This window comes from Sorex araneus, chromosome 2 (assembly GCF_027595985.1).
Source record: "Sorex araneus isolate mSorAra2 chromosome 2, mSorAra2.pri, whole genome shotgun sequence".
Taxonomy (NCBI): domain Eukaryota; kingdom Metazoa; phylum Chordata; class Mammalia; order Eulipotyphla; family Soricidae; genus Sorex; species Sorex araneus.
Genome location: NC_073303.1, coordinates 243,046,057 through 243,073,585, shown reverse-complemented (window position 1 = coordinate 243,073,585; position 27,529 = coordinate 243,046,057). Strand labels below are relative to the sequence as shown.

Sequence of the window (27,529 nt, the reverse complement as noted above, 5' to 3'; positions counted from 1 at the left end):
CCGTATCAGTCACACGCAAGGCAAGCCCAGACATCTCAGCCCAGACTCCTTTAATATGAGCAGTTAAGTTAAAGGTAGGCAAAGGAAAACTGAGGTGCACGTGTGAACTCTCACCTGGGATAGGACCTGGTACTATGGAAACACAAAATCCGAATTTGGTGAAAAGAGGCAATGCACCAGCCACCGTATTTCACCAGATTAAGTCACCCAGAGATTTTAGGATTCTTGGCTTCCCTCCCCACAAAAATGGGAGGTTTGACTACTACACAAAGCTTTTACAAACAAGTCATGATTTTTACTTTCATTCTGCTGGCCTCACTTAAAAAAAAAAAAGCAGGCTGTTAAAAAAAAATAATCAGGCTGTGACAATTAGACAGTGGCAACAGTGCCTCAGGGAAATATATCTTCTGTTCCATCCAGTGCAAACAATTTCTGGGGCAGTATAAGAAGTGGGGTTCAGGGTGAAGCAAACATCCACGACACCCCAATAGTTCCCTTCACAGCAAGAGACTTAAGAGTCCCCTCTGGCATGGGGGATGTGATGTTATGAATAGCCATGCTCCAGTTTGTAGCTGAACTCCACACTTCACAAGAAATTAGCTAAAAAAATACTTTTTTGGGGGATGGCACACACAGCCATGCTCAGGGATCACTCCTAGTGGGGGCTCAAGGCATCTAATATGGTATTGGGGATTGACAATAGGTCGGCCACCTACAAAGCAAGTGCCTCATCCAGTTGGCTGTCACTCTAGCCCGTGAAAGCTTTTAATTTTTTCGCTTTTTGGGTCACACCAGGCAATGCACAGGAGTTATTACTGGCTCATGCACTCAGGAACTACTCCTGGCGATGCTCAGGGGATCCTGTGGGATGCTGGGAATCGAACCTGGGCTGGCTGTGTGCAAGGCAAAGGCCCTACCTGCAGTGCTATCACTCCAGCACACCCCCAACCCCCAAGGCTTTTTTTTTTTTTTTTGCTTTTTGGGTCACACCCAGCGATGTGCAGGGGTTACTCCTGGCGGTGCTCAGGGGACCATATGGGATGCTGGGGATCGAACCCGGGTCGGCCGCGTGCAAGGCAAACGCCCTACCCGCTGTGCTATCGTTCCAGCCCCCCCCCCCAGGCTTTTTGATTTGGGGGCAGCACCCAGTGCCCTCCCTCCCTGCTGTCCTCTTCTCCCAGATCCCCAGGTTCTTTCCTGATGCAGCACGGCTGGTAGAGGCTTTCACAAGGGCTTTGATTTGAGGCCACAGCCAGTGGTGCTCAGGGCTTCCTCAGGGCTCTGCACTCAGGGATCACTCCTGGCGGTGCTCGGGACCATAGGGGATGCCGGCGATCAAACTTGGGTGGGCTGTGTGCAAGACAACTGCCTTCCCTGCTGGACTCTCTCTCTGGTCCTACACAGAGGCTTTGCATGCAAGCGTCTTCACTGTATCACTGCCCAGGCCCTTCACATGGACTCTCATTTGTACATATTTTGTATGTACACATGCATCCATGCACACATCCATCCAACCCCAGGGGATCTTGCAATAGTCAGTGTTGAGAGTAGCAAATGTGGGAGGGACCCCCGTCCCCTGGCAAAAAAAAAAAAAAATTTTTTTTGGAGGATGTGTGGGGAAGAACCATATATATTGACTATTCCTGGCATTGTGCTCAGAAGTAGTGGCCCTGGACAGTGTTGGGGTGAGGGATACGGGTGGATATAGGGCACGGCTACATACCAGGCTAACAGTAGAACCCCTGAACTCTCTCAGACTCCAGGGGGCAAAGTTCTGCAGCACTGGCCTTTCTCCATGGCCTGGGTTCGAGTCACAGAAAGGGAAACTGGGGTAAATGCTACAACAGAATCCCGGCACTGGAGAGTTTCAGGAGATGAGTTTTTGTTCCGGCCGTGACCTGGAAGCTGGTACAGGCAGCAAGAAAAGGCAGGTCCATGAGGCTGGAGAGAACACAGCGGGCAGGGAGCTTGTCTTGCACAGGGCTGAACCTGAGCTTGGTCAGGGCACCGCATAAAGGTCCCCCAAGCCCTGCCAGGAGTAAGCCCTGAGCACAGGTGTGGCCCCCCCAAGTAAAATCAAAACAACCAATAAAAGAAAGGCAGGTCCACCGGCACTCAGGTTTCCTTAGAAGGCTGGTGTACAAGCTTGGCATGTGGGAACCCAGGGCTTGATCCCCTATACCACACGGTTGCCTGAGCACCACAAGCACAGCTGAGTGCTCGGCTCCCCACCATTCCCCGTCACCCCCTTAAAAGAAAAAATTCAGGGGCCGGAGCAATAGCACAGCGGGTAGGGCGTTTGCCTTGCATGTGGCTGACCCATCCCATATGGTTCCCCAAGCACCGCCAGGAGTAATTCCTGAGTGCAAAGCCAGGAGTAACCCCTGAGCATCGCTGGGTGTGACCCAAAAAGAAAAAAAAATATTCAAAGGCTCTGAAAAATCTAGGGCTTGCCCATAAACACTTAAAATCAATCCATAGGGCCCCAGAGATGGCTGCAGGGGCTGGAAGTACATTGACTGCACCCCAGGGGCGATGACCCCTACACTGGGAACATCAGCAGGCAGAGCCCCCTGAATAAAATACATCACCAGGAACCCAAAGGATTGGCACGATTGGTTGGGATCCTGCCTTGTTCATAGCCAATTTGGGTTCGATTCCAGAACAAAGAGCCAGGAGTCAGCCCTGAGTACTGCTGGTTGTGCACCCCCCCCCTCCCGATCAAAGCCAAACAAAACTAACCCAGAACACACTAGCATCAAAATGAACATCAGCAGGTGCTGAAGAGCTAGTACAGCAGGAAAGGCCTTGACCTTGCACACTGCTAACCCAGGTTCGATCCCTCGCTTCATAGGATTCCCTGGAGCCCACCAGGTGCACTGCCTGAGCACAGGCCCAAGAGTCAGTCTCAGGCATCTCAGGGTGCAGACCCCAAAACAAAACAATCACCAGAACCTTCTAAAGACCCTCCTCCCCTTAGAGAGGCAAGATTTTAGAGTCATAAGAGCATTTCCCAAAGGCTCACCTTTTTTTGGGGGGTAGGTAGGGGGTGGGTCGAACATTTTGGTGCTCAGGGCTGACCCCTGACTGCGCTCACTCCGGGGGGGGGGGGAACTGGGGACCGAATCCAGGTCTGCCCCGTGCCAAGCAAGTACCTTACTCGCTGTGTGATCTTTCTGGCCCCAGAACATTCCAGATCTTTCTCTGGGCAGAGGTCCAGAGGTTCAGGTTTACCTTTGTAAACATTAAGTCACACACTTCAGACACCTCCCTCTGCCCCCCACAGCAGTAGTACAAGGGGAAGGGCATTTGCCTTGCATGTGGCTGACCTGGGTTTGATTCCTGGCTCCACCAAAAGAAATTTCTGAACGTGGCGCCAGAAGAAGCCCCTGAGTACAGCTAAGTGTGCCCCACCTCCCACCCCCACCCCAGCAAAAGCAAAACACGAATCACACACGTCAAGGGCTTCTTTCTGCCCAAGTCTGGGTTTCCACCAAGTCAGGGCGCATGCGCGCTCGCAGCCTGTGTTGAGTCCGCGTGTGAATGACACGGTAGGGGCCCCTGCTAGCCGGTGTGCGACCGGAGATGCTTGATGAGGCACGAGGACGCCGTGAAGGCCTTGCCGCACTGGTGGCACCCGTAGGGCCGCTCGCCCGTGTGCGAGCGCTTGTGGATGGTGACGTAGGACGAGCAGGCGAAGGTCTTGCCGCAGACGTTGCACTGGAAGGGCTTCTCGCCCGTGTGCGAGCGGAAGTGCGTGGTGAGCTGCGTGGAGGAGGCGAAGGCCTTGCCACACTTGTCGCAGGTGTAGGGCTTTTCCCCGCTGTGGATCTTCAGGTGGGCCGTGAGGCCCGAGTAGTGCGTGAAGGCGTTCCCGCACTCGCGGCAGGCGAAGGGCTTCTCGCCCGTGTGGATGTTCAGGTGCTTGGTGAGCCCCGACGACTGGCTGAAGGCCTTGCCGCACTCGGGGCAGGCGTAGGGCTTCTCGCCCGTGTGGATCTTCCGGTGCTTGGTGAGCACCGAAGGCTCCGAGAAGGCCTTGCCGCACTCGGGGCACGCGTGCGGCTTCTCGCCCGTGTGGATGCGCCGGTGGATGTCGAGGCTGGCCGCCTTGGCGAAGCACTTCCCGCACACGTCGCAGGCGAAGCTCTTGGCCCCGTGCGACAGCAGGTGCTTGGCCAGGCGGGTGGACGCCGTGAAGGCCTTGCCGCACGTCGGGCACGCATAGGGCTTCTCGCCCGTGTGCGAGCGCTGGTGGATGGTCACGTAGGACGACGTGGTGAAGGCCTTGCCGCACACGTTGCACAGGAAGGGCTTCTCGCCTGTGTGCGTGCGGAAGTGCTTGGTGAGGTTGGACGAGGCGTAGAAGGCGCGCCCGCACTTGTCGCACTGGTACGGCTTCCTCCCCGTGTGGATCTTCGCGTGCAGCGCCAGTCCCGACGCCTTGGCGAAGGCTTTGCCGCACTTGGGGCACACGTGGGGCCTCGCCTCGCTGGGCGGTGGGGCCTGGCGGGTGATCGGGTCGTTTCCCTGATCGGCTTGGGACTTCACGGGGTCCGGCTGGCTCAGGATGGCCACGGAGCTGCCCCGGTTTTTGGTGCTCGGGTGCCCCGGGGAGGGTTTCCCTGCGGCGTGGGGCAGGAGAGGCGGCAGGAGCTTGGGGCAGGCTTTCTCGGACCCTGGTTTCTTCGTTGGAGTCGGAAGGTCGTTGTCTAGAGTATCCTCCGTGGTGAGCCCCGGGGGCTTCTGGGCGCGCCCCCATGGGGGAAAGAAGGCATGCTGGTCGTCAGCTTGGTCATGCTGCTGGAGGTCGTAGGTTCCGCCCATCCGGGAGGGTGCACCTGAGGGAAGAACAGCCAGCCAGCTCAGAGGCCACCCGTGGCGGCGGTCCCCACTCGCATCATGGCCCTTGGGGTGCGGAGGATCAGACACAGGTGGGCTACGTGCAAGGCAAGCGCCCTCCCCGCTATACTGTGGCGCGCCAGAGAGTAGTTCTTGGATCCCTGGGGTCCCATAGGGTCCCCTGCACCCTCAGGAATAATCCTTGAACGCAGAGCCAGGAGTCAGTCCTAAATTCTGAGTGTGACTCCCAGCCCAAACCAGCCCAAACAAAAGAAGTCATGTAAAATGAAAACTGAAATTGGTCCTTTATGTTTATTATTTTTTTCTTTTTTGCCTTTTTGGGTCACACCCAGTGATGCACGGGGGTTACTCCTGGCTCTGCACTCAGAAATTACCCCTGGCGGTGCTTAGGGGACCATATGGGATGCTGGGGATCAAACCCGGGTTGGCCATGTGCAAGGCAAACGCCCTACCCGCTGTGCTATATTGCTCTAGCTCCTGAAATTGATCCTTTAGATTCCCCCCTCATCGATTTTTTATTTTTCTTTTTGGGTCACGCCCGGCGATGCTCAGGATTTTACCCCTGGCTCTGCACTCAGGAATTACTCCTGGTGGTACTTGGGGGACCCTATGGGATGCTGGGAATTGAACCCGGCTCAGCTGTGTGCAAGGCAAACGCCCCCTCCTCCCCCGTGAATTTTTAAACGCGCTCTGAATCTGGGGGCACACCTGGCGGTGCTCAGGCGGACCCCAAGGGGTGCCAGGACTGGAACCTGGGCACTGTAGGGAATGGCTCAAACCTCGAAGTTTTTACTTGATTTCTTTTTTTGTCAGCAGCAAGCGGTGGTGTTCAGGGCTGCCTCCTGGTGGTGAATGGGGGAAGTAACGAGGAACCAGAGAAGAAGCCCAGGGCAGCAAGGAACTTCCTCGCTGTCTTATTATCTCTATGGCCCCTACAACATGCTGATTTGAAGGTTATTAACTGGACGAAGCAAACTTCGGTCTGGATGGGTGCCTCCTGTGATTTGATGTCCCCCCCTGAAAAAGATTTTGAAAGACAGAGCCACATCACACTGGGGAGGGCGCTCGCCTTGCACGTGCTGATCCAGGCCCAATCTCCAGCGCCACACATGGTCCCCTATGGACCCGGGCGTGATCCCTGAGCACAGAGTCAGGAGTCAGCCATCAGCACAGCTGGGAGTGCCCCTCCACCCCCAGCAAAAAATAACAGAAAGATTTGAAATGCACTTGGCACGCGCTGCTCACAGGCTGCTCGTGTAAAGAGAGTAGGTGGGAATGGGAACGGGAACAGCTATGGCTGTCTGCACACTCAGGCCTGTAGCTGCTGCTCTGGTGCAGGATGGAGGGTTCCACACACACCGACCTGCACCCCCAGCACCCAGAATATGCCCCTGGAACTTTCCAGTTGACAAAGGGTGCCGTTTTCTGCCCTGGGCATAATCTACAGAGAGGGGTTAAGCCAGAACATGGAAATACAGCATTAAATAAGAACAATTATCAATGTGGGTGACATGCTGAAAGAATCCTGTTGAGTTTCTGGAAAGCCAGCAGGAAGGACAAAATAGTAGCAACAGAAATAGTTAGACAAAGGAACATAGAAAATTGCCATAGAGGGCTTTGAAAACAGGACAGCGAGGGGCCATAGAGATAGTCTAGTGGGGAGGGTGTTTGCCTCGCATGTGGCCGACCTGGGTTTGATCCCCAGCATCCCATAGGGTCCCCTGAGCACCATCAGGAGTAATTCCTGAGTGCAGAGCCAGGAGTTACCCGGGAGCACTGTTGGGTAGGCACTCTACTCCCCATCCCACCCCCTCAAAAAAAAAAAAAAAAAGAAAAAAAAGAAAAACTAGGACAAGCGAGTGAGGATGATGCTTGCCCTGCACAGCCTACCTGGGTTCGATCCCGTGCACACTGCCAGGAGTGATCTCTGAGCACAGAACCAGGAGTCAGCCCTGAACATGCCCATAGATCAAGCTAGGTTGGAGTGTGGATCCTCCCCCACCAAAATGAAAACCACACTTGCGGGATGGGGGTGGGGGCTGGCGAGATAGTGCAGTGAGTAAGGGTGAGTGAGGTGCTTAGCACAGTGGGGAAGGTGCCTTGGACATAGCTGAACCAGACCAATCCCTGGCACTCCATATGGTCCCCTGAGCCCAGTAGGAGCACAGAGCTGTGAGTAAGCCCTAAATACTGTTGGGTGTGCCTCGAAAAAAAACCTTCGAGGGGCCAGAGCAATAGTATAAATAGATAGGGCATTTACCTTGCATGCGTCCGACACAGGTTCAATTCCTGGTATCCCACTGGTCCACTGAGCACCACCAAGAGTGATTCCTGAGTGCAGAACCATAATAACCCTTGAGCATCACTAAATATGGCCCAACACCCCCCAAATAACAATCACAAAAAGCCCCAACAACAACAAAAAAACAAACCCCAAATCCCGAAAACCCCAACTCTATAACAATTAGAGAAGTTCCATTTGCAGACAGATGAACAACAGACATTATTTTGTTCTTTTTGGGTGGAGAAATAAAAAAGTGTTTTATTTTTAGCTGAATAATATGTATCTTTAGGAGACACACTGGCATTTGTTTATGAATTAATTTACATTTTGAGTCACACCCAACAATGCTCAGGGGTTACTCCTGGCTCTGCACTGAGTCAGACACCATCTGGGATGTTGAAGGATCGAGTCCAGTCATCCCGTGCAAGACATATGCCATTGGTTGAAAGACCAATCAAATGCATGCACTTTACATTGCCCTTCCTTTCAGACAGCTGATCAGGAAATAATTTGATTATGCACAGGAAGAAAGCATGAAAAATGTGAAAAAGTACTACACATGGTGCCCAAAGCAGGGCCACTGGTCACGGCTTTTCACTGCTGAGCACGTGAGCACGGTGAGCCCCAGAGCACTGCTGGGTGAGAGAGGCACAAAAAAGAAAAAAAAAAAAAGGGGGCTGGAGCAATAGCACAACGGGTAGGGCATTTGCCTCGCACGCAGCCGACCCAGGTTCAATTCCCAGCATCCCATACGGTCCCCTGAGCACCACTAGGAGTAATTCCTGAGTGCATGAGCCAGGAGTAACCCCTGTGCATCGCTGGGTGTGACCCAAAAAAGCAAAAAAAAAAAAAAAATTAAATAAATAAAAATTAAAAAAATTTTAAAAAATTAAAAAGGGAAGAAAATGGAAGAGAAACAGTTATCCTTGCTCCCTAAAGCACACCAGAGCTCCTTCCTTCCAATATTTCCCATTTTCCTTCCCAAATAAACTACCTTTTTATTCTGTTCTGCAATGGATGGCAAATTTATAAAAACAGAGACCAGGGGCTAGAGTGATCGCATAGTGGGGAGGACATTCCCGTATGGTCCCTGAGCACCAACCGCTGCCAGAAGTAATTCCTGAGTGCAAAGCCAAGAGTAACCCGTGAGCACTGACAGTGTGACCCCAAAACCCAAAAAAAAAAAAACAAACCCCACAAAAATCAACAAACCAACCTCAGATCATCTTTCCTAAATCTTACTCCTCTCCCTGCATCACACCTGCCCCTCCCACCCCAACCAGCAGCCCAAGTGTAATTGCTCAGAAACCTTCCTAGGAGGCAAAATGATCGCACCCTCTGAATCCTTCCAGTCAAGCTCCTCGGCCTTCAAGGACAAGGGTTACGCCCCTCCAGCAGGGGGACCTCACTCGGACCTAACCCCTCCCTTCGATTCATGGCTATAGGTGCCCAGGAGACCCCAATTCTGCCGGTAAGGTCCCGCGGGACAGGGCAGCTGCCATGACACAGATGCACGCCACGTGCAGGGGGCCCCGGAACCCCCTAATCCTCCCCCAGAGTCAGCAGTCAGTCTGGGCTGCTTAATCGCCCCAGGGGGTAGTCGGAAACGCTTCCCCCCTGCCCTCAGTAGAGTCCAGGGATTTTGGAGACGAGGAACTCCCCCGCGATCAGCATAAGCACAGCCCAGCGCACAGCGCAGCGGGAACCCTGGCATGCAAGATCATTTCCCCCCCCCCCCCCCCCCCGCCCTCGCACCCGGGGTGTGGCCCTGGAGGGTCCTTAGGGCCCCGGGTGCAGCCCTGACGCCCCGAAGCGCCTCACCGCCAGGCTGCAAGGCCAGTGAGCCCCTGTGGTCCGAGCAAAGCCCCGGGACACCCCAAGACCTAAGAATCGTGCCGAGACAAAGGCAATTCCAAAGCAAAGCGCTAAACCTTGTGCTGGAGTCTGGAGCCTCCAGCTAGCTCGGTTCCCGGGCACCTCCGAGCCCGCAGTCGCCCCATTCGATGAGGAGCGAAAACTTAACAAAAACTGCAAACATTTCTCAGCGGAAACTTTTTTCAGACGATCGGCCCCTCAAGCCTTCATCCAACCCCCCTTCCCCACGCCAAACCAGGTACTCACCCCGACAGCCGAGGGTCGGAGATCAGACAGAGACGGGGGTGGGGGTGGTGGGGGTGATGTCTGGTCTCAGCCAGTGGGCAGGAGCAGCAGAAATTCCCGGGGCTCTGCAGAAACATCACACTCACTCGGTCTTTTGCACCGAGCACGTGCACGAGGGCGCCCCCGACCCTCCTTCTTCCAGCCCCGGCCGCCCCCCCCACATCCACTCACTCCGTGGACCCCGTGGGGGATCAGAGCTCGCTAAGGAAGGTCCCAAGACGAAATGAACTTTCAAAACGCCCCCTTGCCCTCCCAGGAACCTCCCGCCCTCGCCCCTTACCGTCAGAGTCAGCGGCGACCCCGGCAACGCGACCCACAGACCCACGAAAGACGTAGCGGACAAAAAGTCCCGGGAGTCGTGGCGTCACTTCCACTTCCCACCGGCGCCTTAAAGGGCCAGAGCTACGGATTCTAAGCCAGGACTGGGCGGGGCGCAGGTGAGCTTATTTCTAACCTGATTGGTCAGAATCAGGGGCGTGGCCACAAAAGAGGGCGGGGCTAAAGACAAGTTAATAGGAATGCAAAATATACAGGGTCTACATACACATACACGTGGGAACTTTCTCTGCTTTTTACCTGTTTAGACTGGGTTTTTTTGCTTGTTCGTTTGCGGTGCTTAAGGGTTACTCCTGCCCCTCACTCAGGAATCACTCCTGCCATGCTCCGGGGACCACATGGGATGCTGGGGATTGAACGGACTCAGAATTAAGCGCCTTCTCCTCTGTATTAATCCGGCCCTTTTACTTTGAAAAAGGCTAATTAGCATTCAAATATATATATATATATATTTTGGTTCACACCCGGGAATGCTCAGGGGTTACTTCTGGCTCTGCACTCAGGAATTATTCCTGGCGGTGGTTGAAGATCCAGCCGTACCCGCTATAGTAATAGCTCTGGCCCCACATTAAAAAAAAAAATTGATTGCTAGCACGAATATGTATTGAAAAAGAGTTACCTACTTTTGCCTGCCTCAGTGCGGGGGAAACTGAGAGCCCTGAAAAAGGAAGCTCTCAACTGGAACGCTTCACTGCCGTTCCACATAATCCTGGCCCATGGTCATGCTGCACTTCCGCACTTAACTCAGCACTGGGATCAGCTGCCTTGCAAGGAGCTGATGGGGAATTGGACCCCTGCACTCCATAGGGCCCCCTGAGCCCCAACAGGAGTGATCTCTGAGCACATCCTGCTGCAAGCCTTGCACACTGCTGGGTGTGGCCCCAAAAACAAAAGGGGCCAGAGCTATAGTATAGCAGGTAGCAGCGGGCGTTTGCCTTACACACAGCTGATCGGGGTTCGATCCCCGTGCACTGCCAGGAGTAATTGCTGAGCACAGAGTCAGGAGTACCCCTGACCATCACCCAATAAGCAACCTCCCCCCCCAAAAAAAAACAGAAGAAAAACAAAAAAGAATATAGCACAGGTCTTTAATAGTACAAAGCACCTTAGTATTCCATACAGGAGAAAGATCCCATGCCTGTAAGGAATGTGGGAATACCTTCAAAAAGCGCACCATCCTAACTATAGGAGTATTTTTGCAGGGTCTCAGAGAATACAGTAGGTAAGGCAATTAAAATTTTTTTCTCAATTGAATTACCATGAGATACATAAATTTGTTCATGATTGAATTTCACTCCTACCATGTTCCAACACCCATCCCTTCACCAACATCCCCCGTTTTCTCCCTGACTCTCCCCCACCCCCCGCCCCAGTGTGCTCTATGTGGGCAGGGCAGGCTTTTACTCTCTCCCTCTTTCATTCTCTCATTTTCCTTTTAGACACTGTGGTTTGCAATGCTGTTACTGGAAGGGTATCTTGTATATCACTTTACCTCCTTTCAGCACTGAGTTCTTGAGAGAGCGATCATTGCCAATTCTCATTGTCATAGTGGTCCCCCTCCCACTATGTGGCACAGACCAGTCCTCCTGGCCCTTGTTTCTACTGTCTTTGAGTATTATTCATATACTGTATTTTTTTTTTTTTGCTTTTTGGGTCACACCTGGTGATGAACAGGGGTTACTCCTGGCTCTGCACTCAGGAATTACCCCTGGCAGTGCTCAGGGGACCCTATGGGATGCTGGGAATTGAACCCGGGTCATCCACGTGCAAGGCAAATGCCCTTCCCGCTGTACTATTGCTTCAGTCCCTCATATACTGTATTTTTAATCCCACAAATTAGTACAATCAGTTGATGTCTCTCTCCCTCGGACTCACTTCACTCAGTATATTCTTCATGTCCATCCATGTGTAAGCAGATTTCATGCCTTGATTTTTCCTAACAGCTATGTAGTATTCCATTGTGTAGATGTACCACTTTCTTTATCCACTCACCTGTTCTCAGGTACTTGGGTTGTTTTGATTCTGGCTATTGTGAACAGGGCTGCGATGCACATAGGAGTGCAGATGGCATTTGTTTTCTATTTTTTTTCTTTTTGGGTCACACTCAGAGATGCTCAGGGGTTGCTTCTGGCTCTGCACTCAGGAATTAACTCCTGGTGGTGCTGGGGGAGTGACCACATGGGATGCTGGGGGTGGAATGCAGGTCGGTCATGTGCAAGGCAGACATCCTCCCTGCTGTGCTATCTGCTGTGCTGTCACTCCAGCCCCATGCAGATGGCTTTTCTACATTGTTTTCAGGCCATTCAGGTATATTCCTAGGAGCAGTATTGCTGGGTCATATGGAAACCAATTTCTTGGTTTTTTTTTGCTTTTTGGGTCACACTCGGCAATGCGCCGGGGTTACTCCTGGCAGTGCTTGGGGGACCACATGGGATACTGGGAATCAAACCCGGGTTGGCTGCGTGCAAGGTAAATGCCATACCCTGTGTGCTATTGCTCCAGCCCTAATTTCTCCTTCTTTTGAGGAATGTCCATATTATGTTCCAGGAAGGCTGGGCCAGGTCAAGAGATTTCTTAGCTTGTAGTTGATCTAGGTGAACTCTCTGGCACCACACGATTTCTCCCTAAGCATGGTCAAATGCCCTCAAAAATAAAATGCTTCTCAAGGTCTTCTAAAGCACTAGGCATGTTGGGCAGAGATAGTACAGCGGGGAGGGAACTTGCCTTGTATGCGGCTGAATCAGGTTCATTCCTGGAACCCCATACGGTTCCCCGAGTCAAGCTAGAAGTGGCTGCTGAGCTCAGAGTAAGGAGTAACCCCTGAGCACTGCAGGATGTGGCCCACAAACCAAAACCAAGCAAAACAAGACTAGGTATGTTTTGTTTTTATCTGGAATGCTCAATACTGACCCTGAAGATGACAGAAACCCCAAAGCATCACCAGGACGACTCTAGTAGTGACCCTGAGGACGACAGGGCCCCCAAAGCATCACTGGGAGTGACTTCAATGCAACTTGAGGATATAGGCCCCCAGCACGGTGGCTTGAGGCTAAAAGTAGAGCAAGGTTGTGGGCTGGAGTGATAGCACAGTGGGTAGGGCGTTTGCCTTGCACGTGGCCGACCCGGGTTCGATTCCTAGCATCCCATATGATCCCCTGAGCACTGCCAGGAGTAATTCCTGAGTGCAAAGCCAGGAGGAACCCCTGTGCATCACCAGGTGTGACCCAAAAACCAAAAAAAAAGTAGAGCAAGGTCAAGATTTTCATCATAAGGGGCCAGAGCAATACGACAGCGGGGAGAGTGTTTGTCTTGCACGCAGCCAACTTGAGTTCAATCCTTGGCATCCCAAATGGTCCCCTGAGCACCGTCAGGAGTAATTCAGCCAGGAGTAACTCCTGAGCATCACTGGATGTGTGACCCAAAAAGCCAAAAACAAAACAAAACATCCCAAAGATTTCCATCTTAGGGAAGCAGTGCTGTATTTGTAGCTTCTCTTGTTGGAATCAACCCAGGTTTATGGAGAATGAGGAACAGGGGCTAGAGAGAGTACAGCAGGGAGGATGCTTGCCTTGCATGTGAGCAGGTGGATTTGATCTCCAGCTTCCCACAGGGTCCCCAGATCACTGCCCAGAGTGATTCCTGAGTACAGAGCCAGGAGTAAGCACTGAACATAGCCAGGTGTGACCCAATATTCACTATGTAGTATGAGATTTTTTTTTAGGGGTCTAGACCAATAGGACCAGTAGGAAGGGCACTTGCCTTGCACACAGCAGACCCAGTTTTGATCCCCAGCATCCCAAAGAGTCCTGCAACCATAACGGGTGTGACCCGCAAACAAAAGAAACAAAAGAATGATGCTTTTATTCCGGTTTTCCCTAGTATTACAGGTACAGTCCAATGTTGGGGTATAAGGATACCTGGGGGGCACCCCCAGACCCACAGTCTCTGAAACATTTACCCTGAACTTTTTTTTTTTTTCCGCTATTTGGGTCACACCTGGCGATGCTCCGGGGTTACTCCTGGCCCTGCACTCAGGAATTACTCCTCGCGGTGCTCAGGGGACCATATGGGATGCTGGGAATCAAACCCGGGTTGGCCTCATGCAAGGCAAACGCCCTACCCGCTGTGCTATTGCTCCAGCCCCCTACCCTGAACTTCTGTCCTCATACTGTGAATTGGCTCCTAAAAGCTTTTTTCCAGTTTCATAACATTGAAGACTGGAGCGATAGCATAGCGGGTAGGACGTTTGCCTTGCATGTGGCCGAACTGGGTTCGATTCCTCCGTAGAGCCCGGCAAGCTACCGAGAGTATCCTGCCCGCATGGCAGAGCTGGCAAGCTACCCGTGACGTATTTGATATGCCAAAAACAGTAGCAACAAATCTCACAATGGAGATGTTACTGGTGCCCGCTCGAGCAAATTGATGAATGGGAAGACAGTGCTACAGACAGTGTTACGTAACATTGAAAGGATGATCCCTCTTGGATGGGGTTTTCCCAAAGGGACTTGGGGGAACAGGAAAGTGATGGAGTTTGGCACCCCTTGCTTGTCCCCAGCTCACAGGGTCTCTCTAAGGAAAGGTCTGAGGAGTATGGACAGTAACACATTCTGTTTATTCCAAACTTTCATGGTGGGGGCCCGGCGTGATAGTCCAACAGGTTGGGCATTTGCCTTGCACACAGCTGATCTGGGTTCGAGCCCCCTCATCCCATAGTGTCCCCCAAGTCCTCCCAGGAATAATATCTGAGTGCAGACCCAGGAGTAAGCTCTGCCAGGTATGACCCAAAAGGCAAAACAAAACAAAATAACCCCAAAGTTTCATGATGGTCTTCCTGGCCTATCAGGTCTGAAAAACTGGTGCAAATTCTCATTTGTATCAAAAAGTATTTTCTGGGGTCGGGAGCAATAGGACAGTAGTGAGGGCGCTTGCCTTGCATGTCCTATGTTCTTGCATGAACCATGTTCCATCTCTGGCCCCCTACTGGATCCCTTTAGCAACACCAGGGGTGATTTTGGACTGCAGAGCCAGGAGTAACCCTGGAACATCACTAGGTGTGGCCAAAACACCAAAACCAACCAACCAAAGCACAAAATACAACAAAGTCCCTTCTTCACTATACTTTCTCTGCAATACTTCTCCACACCATATTTCATTTTTCAGTTTACAATTCTTAATTATTTCGGGGGACATACCTGGTGATGCTCAGGATTCACTCCTGGCTCTGCATTCAGGTATCACTCCTGGTGGTGCTCTGGGAACCTGATAGGATGCTGGGGATCGAACCGAGGTCTGCCACATGCAAGGCAAGCATCTTGCCCATTATACTACCGCTCTGGTCCCTAAGTTTGTTTTATTATTATTATTTGGCTTTCTGGGTCACACCTAGCTATGCTTGGATTACTCCTGGCACTGCATTCAGGAATTACCCCTGCCGGTGCTTGGGGTCCCTATGAGATGCCGGGGATGGACCCTGGAGTGGTGGCTTACAAAGCCTTACCCCCTGTACTATCATTCCGCCACTGGCCCCTAATTTTATTATTTATTTATTCATTTTCTTTGCCTTTTGGGTCACACCTGGCAATGCACAGGGGTTACTCCTGGCTCTGCACTCAGGAATTACTCCTGGTGGTGCTCAGGGGACCATATGGGATGCTGGGAATCGAACCCGGATCGGCCGCGTGCAAGGCAAACGCCCTACCCGCTGTGCTATTGCTCCAGCCCCCCTAATTTTATTTTTTGATCTTAGACCTACAGCGGGGACTGGAGCGATGGCACTGCAGGTAGGGCATTTGCCTTGCACATGGCTGACCCGGGTTCAATTCCTCTGTCCCTCTTGGAGAGCCCGGCAACCTATCAAGAGTACCCCGCCCGCATGGCAGAGCCTGGCAAGCTGCCCGTGGCGTATTCGATACGCCAAAAACAGTAACAACAAGTCTCACAATGAAGACGTTACTGGTGCCCTTTTGAGCAAATCGATGAACAATGGGATGACAGTGCTACAGTGCTACAGACCCCAGTGGATGGGCTTGAGTGACCTTTAGCCCACAGCCTCACCAAAGGTCCCCCCACCACCTCACGTCCTTTACACGCCCTTTACACGCTTTCTCCGGTGTGACAGCGCTTGTGAATGCGGACATTCGAGGGGCTGTTGAAGGACTTCCCGCAGAGCTCGCACGGGAACGCTTTCTTCCCCGTGTGCATGAGCACGTGGGTGGCCAGCTGGGACAAGGTCGGGAAGGCCTTGGGGCACTGGGCGCACTGGTAGGAGGCCTGGCCCGTGTGGATGCGCAGGTGGTGGCTGAGGCTGGAGGCGCGGATGAAGGCTTTGGCGCAGTGCGGGCAGGGGAAGGGCCGCTCCCCGCTGTGGCTCCTCTGGTGGACGTGCAGGTAGCCCGGTGACTTGAAGCTCCGCCCGCACTCCTGGCACACGTGGGACCTCTGGCACGTGTGCGTCCGCTGGTGCTGGCAGAGGGTGGTGGACTGGGCGAAGGCGCGGCCGCACTCGCCGCACAGGAAGGGCTTCGTGTGCGTCCCCCGGTGGGCGGCGAGGTTCTTGGCGCACTTGAAGCCCTTCCCGCACTCGGGGCAGGCGTAGGGCCGCTCGGCCGTGTGCGTGCGCAGGTGGTGGGCGAGGTAGGAGGCCTGCACGAAGGTCCTCCCGCACTGCGGGCATGCGTAGGGCTTCTCGCCCGTGTGGGCCTTGCGGTGCTTGGCCAGGCCCGCGTACTCGGTGTAGGCGTTCCCGCACTCGTGGCACACGAAGGGCTTCTCGGCCGTGTGCGTGTGGAAGTGGCGGATGAGCTTGTAGGCCGACTGGAAGGCCTTGGGGCACTTGTCGCACGCGAACGGCCGCTCCCCCGAGTGCATGCGCCGGTGGAGCACCAGCTGGGAGGACGACAGGAAGGCCTTCCCGCACTCGGGGCAGGCGTGCGGCTTCTCGCCCGTGTGGATCCGCGCGTGGTTCTTCAGGCACGACGAGCGGGGGAAGGGCTTGCCGCATTCGGGACACACGAAGGGCTTCTCGCCCGAGTGGACCGTCCTGTGCCGCAGGAGGTCTGAGGACTGCAGGAAGGCCTTGCCACACTCCCCGCACACGAAGCTTCTGCCCCGCGGCGGGGCGGCCCCCTCTTTAGGGCAGCCGTAGTTGGCATCCGCATCCTTCTCCCGGCCCTCGTGGGCACGGACGATCTCCCCGACCCGAGTCCCGGGGGGGCCCGACTGCTGTTTGGGGGAGGGCGAGAGGGTGCTCCGCCACCCCTCGCCTGCCATAGCGTCCACTCCGGAGCGAATTCCCAGGCGCGATGTGGGCCTCAAAGCTCCCGCAGGCTCCTCCTGTGAGCGGAGACTCTTCCCACGCCGGGTCTGGCCCTGGACGTGGTCGGGACCCTCCGCGCCAACCCCGCCTTCCTTCAAGTTGTCGGGGCTTCTGGCATCCTTGGTTTGACCAGGCCTGGGAGGAGCCGAGGGGCTTGGAAGAGCCCGTCCCTGCTCGGCAGAAGGCGTGTTCTCCCCGCCACGGGGCGTCTCTGCAGGTTGAGGAGGGGGTTCCAGAGACGCCAGGTAACTTTTTCTGGTGCCAGGCTTCCTCGATGTGGGAAAACGTGTGCCAGTCAGATCTGCAGCAGAGAGCTGGCTCGCGGGACTGATGGGAGGGAGGCAGGATCCTTCCCTCGAACCTTCTCCTGGCTCCTCAGCACACACGTTCCAGCACTCGGGGCCGCTGTCCTGTGGAATGAGAAAGAGCCGTGGACTGGAGCGATTAAGACAGCGGGGAGGGCCTTTACCTTGTACACAGCCAACCTGGGCTTGATCCCCAGCATCCCATAGGGTCCCCCCCCAAGCACTGTCGGGAGTAATTCCCAAGTGCAGAGCCAGGAGTAACTCCTGAGCATCGCTGGGAAAACATCACACCTTTTTTTTTTTTTTTTCTTTTTGGGTCACACCTGGCGATGCTCAGGGCTGACTCCTGGCTCTGCACTCAGGAATCACTTCTGGTGGTGCTTGGGAGACCATATGGGATGCTGGGAATTGAACCTGGGTCGGCCGCGTGCAAACTCCCTACCCACTGTGCTATCACTCCAGTCCCAAGAATTCTGTTGTTGGGAAGCAGAGGGGAGAGACACCACACCCAGTGATACTCAGAAGTTCCCCCTGGCTCTGCTTTTGGGAATTTACTCCTGGTGGTGCTCGTGGGACCATATGGCATGCCTGAGATTGAACCAGGTTCAGCTGCATGCAAGGCAAATACCCTCCCTGTCGTACTATCACTCCAGCCCTGGAAAGAATTTTTAGGCAAGAAAGATCGGCAGGGTGAAGAGCGGTAGTCCAGTAGGCAGGGTGTTTGCCCTCATGCAGTCAACCAAGGTTCGATCCCTGGCACCCCATAGGGTCCCCTGAGTTCTGTCTGTTTGATCACTCTGAGCACAGAGTGAGGATTAAGCCCTGAGCACTGCCAGGGGTAGTCTCCACACAGAGCCAGATCATCTACAGAAGTCTCTAATTTGAAAAGATCAGGGGCCACAATAACAGTGCAGTAGGTAGGCCAGCTGCCTTGTACATGACTAATCCAGGTTTGATCCCCAGCATCCCCCATGGCTCTGACAACCCTTGCCAGGAGTGATTTTAAAAAAATAGATAATAAAATGAAAGAAAAATAAAAATCTCAGGTTTTTTTTTTTTCCTTTTTGGGTCACACCCCAAGATACACAGGGGTTACTCCTGGCTCTGCACTCAGGAATCACTCCTGGTGGTGCTCAGGGAACCATATGGGATGCTGGGAATCGAACCCGGGTGCAAGGCAAATGCCCTATCCACTGTGCTATTGCTCCAGCCCCTTAGTTGGTTTTCTTTTAAATGCAGAAAAGAGGAAATATCTGTTTTCAAATGGATTGAACTTACCATGCCCATTGTTTCCTTCTCAAAGTCACGTGAATAGAATGCCAAGTTGTACTTCTGTCTGAATTTCCCTTCTAGAATTTAAAAACAATTATAGAAGAAACAACAGAGTAAGACGGAGTGGATCACTTGGCACAAATGAGGTTTCTCTTTTTTTTTTTTTGCTTTTTTGGTCACACCCGGCAATGCATGGGGGTTATTCCTGGCTCATGCACTCAGGAATTACTCCTGGCGGTGCTCGGGGGGCCATATGGGATGCTGGGGATTGAATCCGGGTTGGCCGTGTGCAAGGCAAACAAACGCTCTCCCTGCTGTATTATCACTCTGGCCCTGTCAGGAGTGATCCCTGCGCCCAAAGCCAGGAGGAAATCCTGAGCATCATGGGGTGGCCCCCAAATAAACAAAACATAGTCCCTGGGCTGGAGATAGTCCAGCGGGGAGGACACTTGCCTTCCATGGGACCCCGCTTACCTGAGCTTGATCCCCGGCGCCCTAGAGTGTCCCCAGAGCCCACTGGGAGTGGTTCAAAGTTCAGACACAGGAGTGATTTCTGAGAACCACTAGTTAAAAAAAAAACAAAACACTAGTATGGCCCCCAAACAAAAGAGTTTTGGAAATTTTGGCAAGAGTTCGGCAGGTAGGGTGCTTGCCTTCCATGCCACCCTCTGGGTTTGATCCCTGGCACGCACTAGGCGTGATCCCGGAGCACAGAGGCAGCAATAAGCCCTGAAGTATGCCCCTCCTCGCCCCTCCAGCAAAAAAATCAGTGAAATCCGCAGTAAAATACCAGTAAAGTCTTCATATAGAGCTGTCGAAATAATGAAGAAGCCCTATAAAGGTTACCAGACTGTAGGGAAAAGGAAATGTGGGGGCCAGGGGTCCCTCACAGAGGAAGCGAAACAATAACAGCCCAGGCGGGGAGCTGGCCTAGTGGCAGAGCACGGACCTTGCCCACATGAGGTTCCAGGTTCGATCCTCAGCGCCCTGCACAGTAGTAATGATAACCAAGACAGTCCAAAACGCAGGGAAACACTATGTATGTCCTGAAAGCAACACAACAAACTTAAAAAAGAGAGAAAAGTAAAGACCTACAGGGGCTGGAGCAATAGCATAGCAGGTAGAACGTTTGCCTTGCACGTGGCCGACCTGGGTTCGATTCCCAGCATCCCATAGAGTCCCCTGCCAGGAGTAATTCCTGAGTGCAGAGTCAGGAGTAACCCCTGTGCATCACCGGGTGTGACCCTCTCCACCCCCCCCCAAAAAAAAAGGAAAAAAAAAAAAGACCTACATAGAACACATACTTTTTGGTTTTAGAGCCACACCTGGTGGTAGTTGTGGGATATTGCAGGGCACAACTGAGGGGGCAAGACTTGGTCCAAACGGGAGGAGCAGTAGGCAGCACCCCCTCCATAACTTCCCTTTTGATTTTGGTTTTTGGGTAAAGTGGGTAAAGGCCCCGCCCCACTCCAGCGGCCAGTCTTAACATCCAGTCACCTTGGTGGCCGCCAGGGGATGACTGAGCAAACAGAGCCCAGGCACCCTAATAAGCCTCTGTCCAAGTGTGTGCTGGATGGACTGGAGCAACTGTACAGACGGCAGGACATTTGCCTGGCATGGGTTCGATCCCCGGCATCCCATATGGTCCCCAAGCACTGCCAGGAGTCATTATGAGTGTAGAGCCAGGAGTAAGCCCTGAGCATCGCTGGGTATGACCCCAAAAGCAAAACAAACAAACAAACAAACAAAAAACCAACAACCCAAAAACCAAGTGTGTGTTGGAAACCCCCCATGAAAAGTTTCTGCCTCTTTTTTTTGGGGGGGGGTCACACCCGGTGATGCACAGGGGTTACTCCTGGCTCTGCACTCAGAAATTACTCCTGGAGGTGTTCAGGGGACCATATGGGATGCTGGGAATCGAACCCGGGCCGGCCGCGTGCAAAGCAAACGCCCTACCCGCTGTGCTATTGCTCCAGCCCCCAGTGTGCCTGTTTCTTGATGCATATAAACCTGACCCTGCTTCCCTGCTTGCAATAAATTAAGTCTTCCTGCAGAGATTCCTGGAGTGCGTCTTTCCTTGCAACTCACTCTCCCTCCAGGGACTGTCCCCCTCCGCTGCTATGGGGTGCCACGGGCAGAGAGCCTCCTGGCTGGTCCTGTGACCCCAGTGTGTCGGAGTCACAGTGGTCAGGGCTAAATGGAAATGAAGCATCACCCAGTGGTCTCTGGCTTCAGAACCAACCAGGAACTTGAGCCTGAAGAAAACATAGTTGAGGGGCTGGACAGAAAATACAGTGGGTAGCACGTTTGCATATGGCAGACCTGGGTTTGATCCTGGGCATCTCATCTGGCCCCCTGCGTACCACTAGGAGTGATTGATTCCTGCACATGGTTGCACTTGATGCCACACCTCCAATTACATAGTTTTTTTTTTGTTGTGTCTTTTTTCAGGGGGTTTGGGGGAATCACACTCAGGAATCCTCAGGGCTTACTCCTGACTCTGCTCAGAAACTGCTCCTAGTGGTGCTCAGGGGAGCCTATGGGGTGTCAGGGATGGAACCCAGGTTGGCTGCATGCAAGGCAAATGCCCTCCCCGCTGGACTATCGCCCCAGCCCCTGTTCTTGTTTTGGAGCCATACCCAGTGTTTCTCAAGGCTGACTCCTGGCTCTGCGCTGATAGGTCACTCCTGGTGGGGCTCAAGGGACTGATGGGGTGCCAGGGATTGAATCTGGGTCAGCAACATACAGAGCAAATGCTCTCCCCACTGTACCATTGCTCCAGTCCCCAATTTAATAATTTTTTTTTTTTTTTTGCTTTTTGGGTCACACCCAGCTATCCTCAGGGGTTACTCCTTGCTCTGCACTCAGGAATTACTCCTGGTGGTGCTTGGGAGACCATATGGGATACCGGGGATCGAACCTGGGTCAGTCATGTGCAAGGCAAACGCCCTACCCACTGTACTATCGCTCTGGCCCCTTTAATACAATTCTATTTATTTTTTTGCTTTTTGGGTCACACCCAGCAATGCTCAGGGGTTACTCCTGGCTTTGCACTCAGGAATTACTCCTGGCAGTGTTTGGGGGACCATATGGGATGCCGGGGATCGAACCCAGGTCGGCTGCGTGCAAGGCAAACGCCCTACCCGCTGTGCTATCACTCCGGCCCCCCTTTAATACAATTCTTTTTTTTTTTTTTTTGGTCACACCTGGCAATGCACAGGGGTTACTCCTGGCTCTGCACTCAGGAATTACTCCTGGCAGTGCTCAGGGGACCATATGGGATGCTGGGATTCGAAGCAAGGCAAATGCCCTACCCGCTGTGCTATGGCTCCAGCCCCCTTAATACAATTCTAAACCAAGTGATCAGCCCATCAGTGAGGTTCTTATAGACTTTTTTTTTTTTTTTTTTTTTTTGCTTTTTGGATCACACCCAGCGATGCACAGGGGTTACTCCTGGCTCTACACTCAGGAATCACTCTTGGTGGTGCTCAGTGGACCATATGGGATGCTGGGAATTGAACCTGGGTTGGCAGCGTGCAAGGCAAACGCCCTACCGGCTGTGCTATCACTCCAGTCCCTGGTTCTTAGAGACTCTTACTTTGGTTTCCTCTTGGTTGTTGAATTTCTTTGAGCCACACCTACCATGCTCAGGGACCACTCCTCTGGGGTGACGGGGTTCAAACCCAGGTTGGGTACCTGCTAGGCATGCGTCCACCCCGCTAGACTATCTCTCCGGAACAGAAACACGCACCCTTAAAGATTCCTGTCTTCACTGCCTTTGAGGCTCCTTGTTCCAACCAGGAGATCACAGCAGGCTTTACGATGGACGCATCTGCTCAGGATAAAGAAGAGGAAGAAATATGTAAGCACCCCCGGAAAGCAATGACCTTCCAACGAATTGGAACTCAGTAAAATTAATGAAAATAGGTATAATAAAAGGAACGATTGCATTTTTGCATCTTGTAGATTGTTATTTTATTCTAAACCCTGAAACCGAGTTTAAACTTTTATCTTATTTACAAAGCATTGAAACTTTTGTATTCAGGGACTAGAGAGACAGCACATCGGGCCTGGTATTTGTTTCACAGGTGGCCGACCTGGGTTCAATTCCCAGTGATCCCTCCAGTTCCCCCAAAGGTAATCAGAAGTGATCCCTGAGCACAGCCAGGTGTGGCCCAAAGGAATTATTATTAAGAGGAAATCAAAGTTTCTGGGGCTGGAGTAATAGCACAGCGGGTAGGGCGTTTGCCTTGCATGCAGCCAACCCGGGTTGGATTTCCTGCATCCCATATGGTCCCCCAAGCACCACCAGGAGTAATTCCTGAGTGCAGAGCCAGGAGTAACCCCTGTGCATCGCTGGGTATGACCCAAAAAGAAAAAAAAAAGTTTAAACTCAGTTTCAGGGTGACCCAAAAAGAAAAAAAAAAAAACCCCAACACCCCCCAAAAAACCCAAAGTGCATGTTTTCTAAGAAATTCATGGACTGACAGGATGATTACATTATTTGGATCCCTGAGCACAGAGCCAGGAGTTAAGTTCTGAGCACCAATGGGTGTGACCCCCAAAGAAAAATAGAACAAACCCTTGTATTCAGCTTGGGATAGAGGAATAATCAAGGGGTTAAGGTGGCTGACCTGTGGGCCAGAGTGGTAGTATAGCAGGTAGGGCATTTGTCTTGCATGTGGCTGACCCGGGTTCGATCCCCAGCATCCCATAGGGTCCCCTGAACATAAGGTCCCCCTGAGTGCATGAGTCAGGAGTAACCCCTGAGCATCGCCGGCTGTGACCCAAAAAGCAAAAAAACCCCACAAAAACCGAAAAACAAAAACCCTCAAAAAAAGTGACTGACTTGTATGTGACTATCCCGGGGTCCATCCTATAACCCCATAGCATCCACTCAGCCCTGCCATGAGTAATCCTTGAGCACAGAAACAGGAGTCAGCCCTGAGCACTGCCGGGTGTGGGACAAACACCAAAACCCAAAAGAAAAAGAAATCACAATGGATGAAAACGACCGAGGAGTTGGAGAGACGCATTCACAGGCCGCAGAGTGTGATTTGAAGGTGGGGGAGCCCGGTGAGGGCAGACAGGATGCCTGTTCCGTGTCACTGTCCTATCTTGGTCCCTGTTCCCACCTCGCCCCTTCCCCAGCAGGTGGCCCTGGCCCCGAGCAGCCTCCAGAAGCCCACGCAGGGTCATTCCAGACCAGGAAGCTCTCACCGACGGCCCGCAGGTGCTGGTAGGTCTCCAGCATCACGTCCCTGTAGAGCTTCCGCTGAGAGGTGTCCAGACACATCCACTCCTCCAGGGTGAAGCTCACGGCCACGTCAGGGAAGGTCACCGCATCCTGAGCCGGAACACATGGTGTGGGGGGGGTGTTGGGTGTTAGGGCCCGACCCCACTGTTCCCTGGGTCATGAGGAGGGGACCCCCAGGGCCCTAGAGGGGATCAGGGCCTCTCCCCTTGGAAGGATCCAGCCTCAATGTCCTTCACTCCATGGGTCCTCTTGGGTGACGGACCCCAAAATCACTCGGAAGGGAACTAGGATTGCATGACATGATCTTTAAGAAGTGCCTGTCACGGGCTAGAGCGCTAGCACAGTGGGTAGGGCGTTTGCCTTGCACACAGCCGACCCGAGTTCAATTTCCAGCATCCCATATGGTCCCTCGAGCATTGCCAGGAGTAATTCCTGAGTGCAGAGCCAGGAGTAACCCCTGTGCATTGCCAGGTGTGACCCAAAAAGCAAAAAATGCAAAAAAAAAAAAAAAAAAAAAAAAGGAGGAGTGCCTGTCAGTGTACTGGGGACATGGTACAGCACTTATTATATACTTGACTGACCCCAGCTCAATCCCCAGCATCCCAAAAAGTCTCCTTGAGCACTGCCGGAAGTGATCCCTGAGCACAGCGCCAGGAGTCAGCCCCAAGCACTGCGGGACGGGGTTCTAAAATAGAATAAAGCGCAAGTTATGAGGAAATTCCAAAAGTTGGCTGTGGACTCCTGGGACAGTGTGTGTTCGCGGCTCAGTGTCCCTCTTACCTGTGGATGGTGGCCGACACTCCATACTGCCATCTTTGGAGTCGTGATTTCATATGACCAAGGAAAGGCCTCTGGGGAAGCAACCCTGGAGAGAAATTTTATTTATTTAATTAATTTATTTATTTTTGCTTTTTGGGTCACACTTGGAGATGCACAGGGGTTACTCCTGGCTTTGCACTCAGGAATTACTCCTGGGGGACCATATGGGATGCTGGGAATTGAACCCAGGTTGGTCGCGTGCAAGGCAAACGCCCTCCCCACTGTGCTATCACGCCAGCCCCAAGAGAAATTTTAAAAAGGCATAAAAAGGGGTTGGAGAAGATAGTACAGCAGGGAGGGTGCATGCCTTGCATGGGGTGGTCCTGGGTTTGGATCCCCAACACCCAGAAGGGCTCCCTGAGACTGCCAGGAGTTTGCAGATTTGGGAGTCAGCCCTGAGCACCAGTGGGTATTACACCCGCTCCTGACCCTCCCCCAAAAAAGACTTCAATTATTTTTTTGTTCCTTTCAATACGGCATTGCTTTCAGACAATCCTGAGATGAAAAGTATGTCTCTGCTCGAAGTTTCAGGTGCAGACACATGCATGTTTACTGCCCTGAGCACCACTGGGTCACTGTGGTCACTGTCACAGTAATCCTGTTGCTCATCGATTTGCTCGAGTGGGCGCCAATAACGTCTCCATTGTCAGACTTGTTGTTACTGTTTTTGGCATATCGAATATGCCATGGGGAGCTTGCCAGGCTCTGCCGTGCGGGCGGGATACTCTCGGTAGCTTGCCGGGCTCTCCGAGAGGGGCGGAGGAATCGAACCCGGGTTGGTTGTGTGCAAGGCAAATGCCCTACCAGCTGTGCTACTGCTCCAGCCCAGAGCACCATTGGGTGTGGTGCCAAAATAAAAACAAACAAGAGAAAAAAACAGAGGGGCTAGAGAGATAGTAGAATAGGAAGGGTGGTTAACCTACATTAGCCAACATTCTATCCCGAGCACCCCATGTGGCTCCCCATGTCCGCCAGGAGTGACCCCTGAGCCCAGGAACAGGTGTGGCTCAAAACCCAAACCAGCACACAAAACGACATATGAAAAAAGTGCTAATCATGGCTGCCACCCTCCCCATCTCCCTGACCCCTTTGAGTCCTGGCTGTCACGCCCACGATCTCTCTCCAGGCGGGGCGACATCTCATCAAGACATCTCAATGGCCTTGGCCTTGATCCAGAGATGACTCCCAAATAAGCTAATCTCAAAATGGATTAGCTCCCTAGGGGCTGGACTGTTTGCTTTGCATGGGGCCGACCCGAGTTCAGTTCCCAGCATCCCATATGGTCCCCCGAGCACTGCCAGGAGTAATTCCTGAGTGCAGAGCCAGGAGTAACCTCTGTGCATAGCTGGGTGTGACCCAAAAAGAAAAAAAAAAAGATTAGCTCCCTACAGAGATGTCTCTGGAGCCCAACCACTTATAGGGACATTCATAATAAGCAATAGAAAATAAATTATCTAGCATCTGCCCCTGGCAGGCAGGCTTGACTGGTGGTGGGAAAATTCAAAATAATGGTGGTTGGAAGGTATAATGTCCATGGGATTGGTGTTAAAATATTGAATATAATCAATTAATGTGAACAACCTTATGAAAATAAAATTTTAATAAAAGTGCTACTGTCCAGGGGCTGGAGTTATTTTACAGGAAGCAGGGCACTTGCCTTGCATGTGGCCAACACGGGTTCAGTTTCCGATATCTCTTAGGGTTCCCAGCACCTCGTTAACATTTTTTTCTTTTAGGGTCACACCCGGCGATGCACAGGGGTTACTCCTGGCTCTGCACTCAGGAATTACTCCTGGCAGTGCTTGGGGGACCATATGGGATGCTGGGAATCGAACCTGGGTCAGCTGTGTGCAAGGCAAATGCCCTACTTGCTGTGCTATAGCTCCAGCCCCTTCTTAACATTTTTTGACATTTAAATTCATCTCCAAGTTGAGGCTTGTTCTTCAAGCCCGAGTTCTGCCATAAACAGCTATTTGGCTTGCTAGTTCCCTGGCTCTGCTTTCCCCACTCTGGAGAAGCCCACATTCTCTCTAGAACACACGCATGAAAGTACTTCATCACGTGTCTAAGTTTCATTCAATAATAGAAAAAACACCCTACTAAAAATAATAAAATCAGTTCAACTTGAAACTCATTAAACGGAGAGATAGTACAGCGGGAAGGCGTTTGCTTTGTATGGGGGTCGATCCGGGTTTGATCCCTGGCATCCCATTGGATCACCCCGAGCACGGCCAGGAGTAATTCCTGAGTGTAGAGCCAGGAGTAATCCTGGAGCACCACCAGGTGTGACCCCCCCCAAAAAAATGAAAAAAGAAACTCATCACACTTAAGTTTGTTAAACTAACAACAAAAAGAAACAACATAACCACAGAAAAAGGGTGGGAGCAGAGAGAGAGTCCACTGGGGGGGGCACTTGTCTTGCACATGCACCACCAGGGTTTGACCCCTTTGCACTCATATGACCTGGGAATCCGGGCAGGAGTGATCCTTGAGCACAGAGCCAGGAGTCAACACTGAGCACCACCGGGTGTGGCCCCAAAACTGGGAAATTAAAAAAAAATATATATATATATATGGAGAGCCCGACAACCTACCGAGAGTATCTTGCCCACACAGCAGAGCCTGGTAAGCTATCCATGGCATATTCGATATGCCAAAACCAGTAACAAGAGACCTTACTGGTGCCTGCTTGAGCAAATCGCTGAGCAATGGGATGACAGTGACAGTGACAGTGATATATATGGGGCCAGAGTGATGATAGGACAGCAGGAAGGGCTTTCCGTTGGATGCTGCTCACCCAGATTCGATCCCCGTCATTCCATAGGGTCCTCTGAGCACAAAGCCAGGAGTAATCCCTGAGCATGGCAGGGCGTACTGCCCAACACCCCCCACAAAACACTCCCCAACTTGACACGGCT

At 52.5% G+C, this 27,529-nt stretch overlaps 1 protein-coding gene across 1 annotated transcript; it reads right to left on the bottom strand.

Moving 5' to 3' along the window:
* Window positions 1-33: 33 nt before the first annotated feature.
* Window positions 34-27,529, bottom strand: LOC101549215 (zinc finger protein 420-like). Its single transcript, XM_055124702.1, has 7 exons — window positions 27,206-27,529; window positions 24,573-24,657; window positions 23,756-23,882; window positions 22,287-22,367; window positions 18,542-18,612; window positions 15,739-17,368; window positions 34-4,841 (listed from the first exon to the last, which is right to left on the bottom strand). The coding sequence occupies exons 1-7, from the start codon at window positions 27,472-27,474 to the stop codon at window positions 3,565-3,567; spliced, it is 3,540 nt and encodes a 1,179-aa protein (XP_054980677.1). The 5' UTR covers window positions 27,475-27,529; the 3' UTR covers window positions 34-3,564.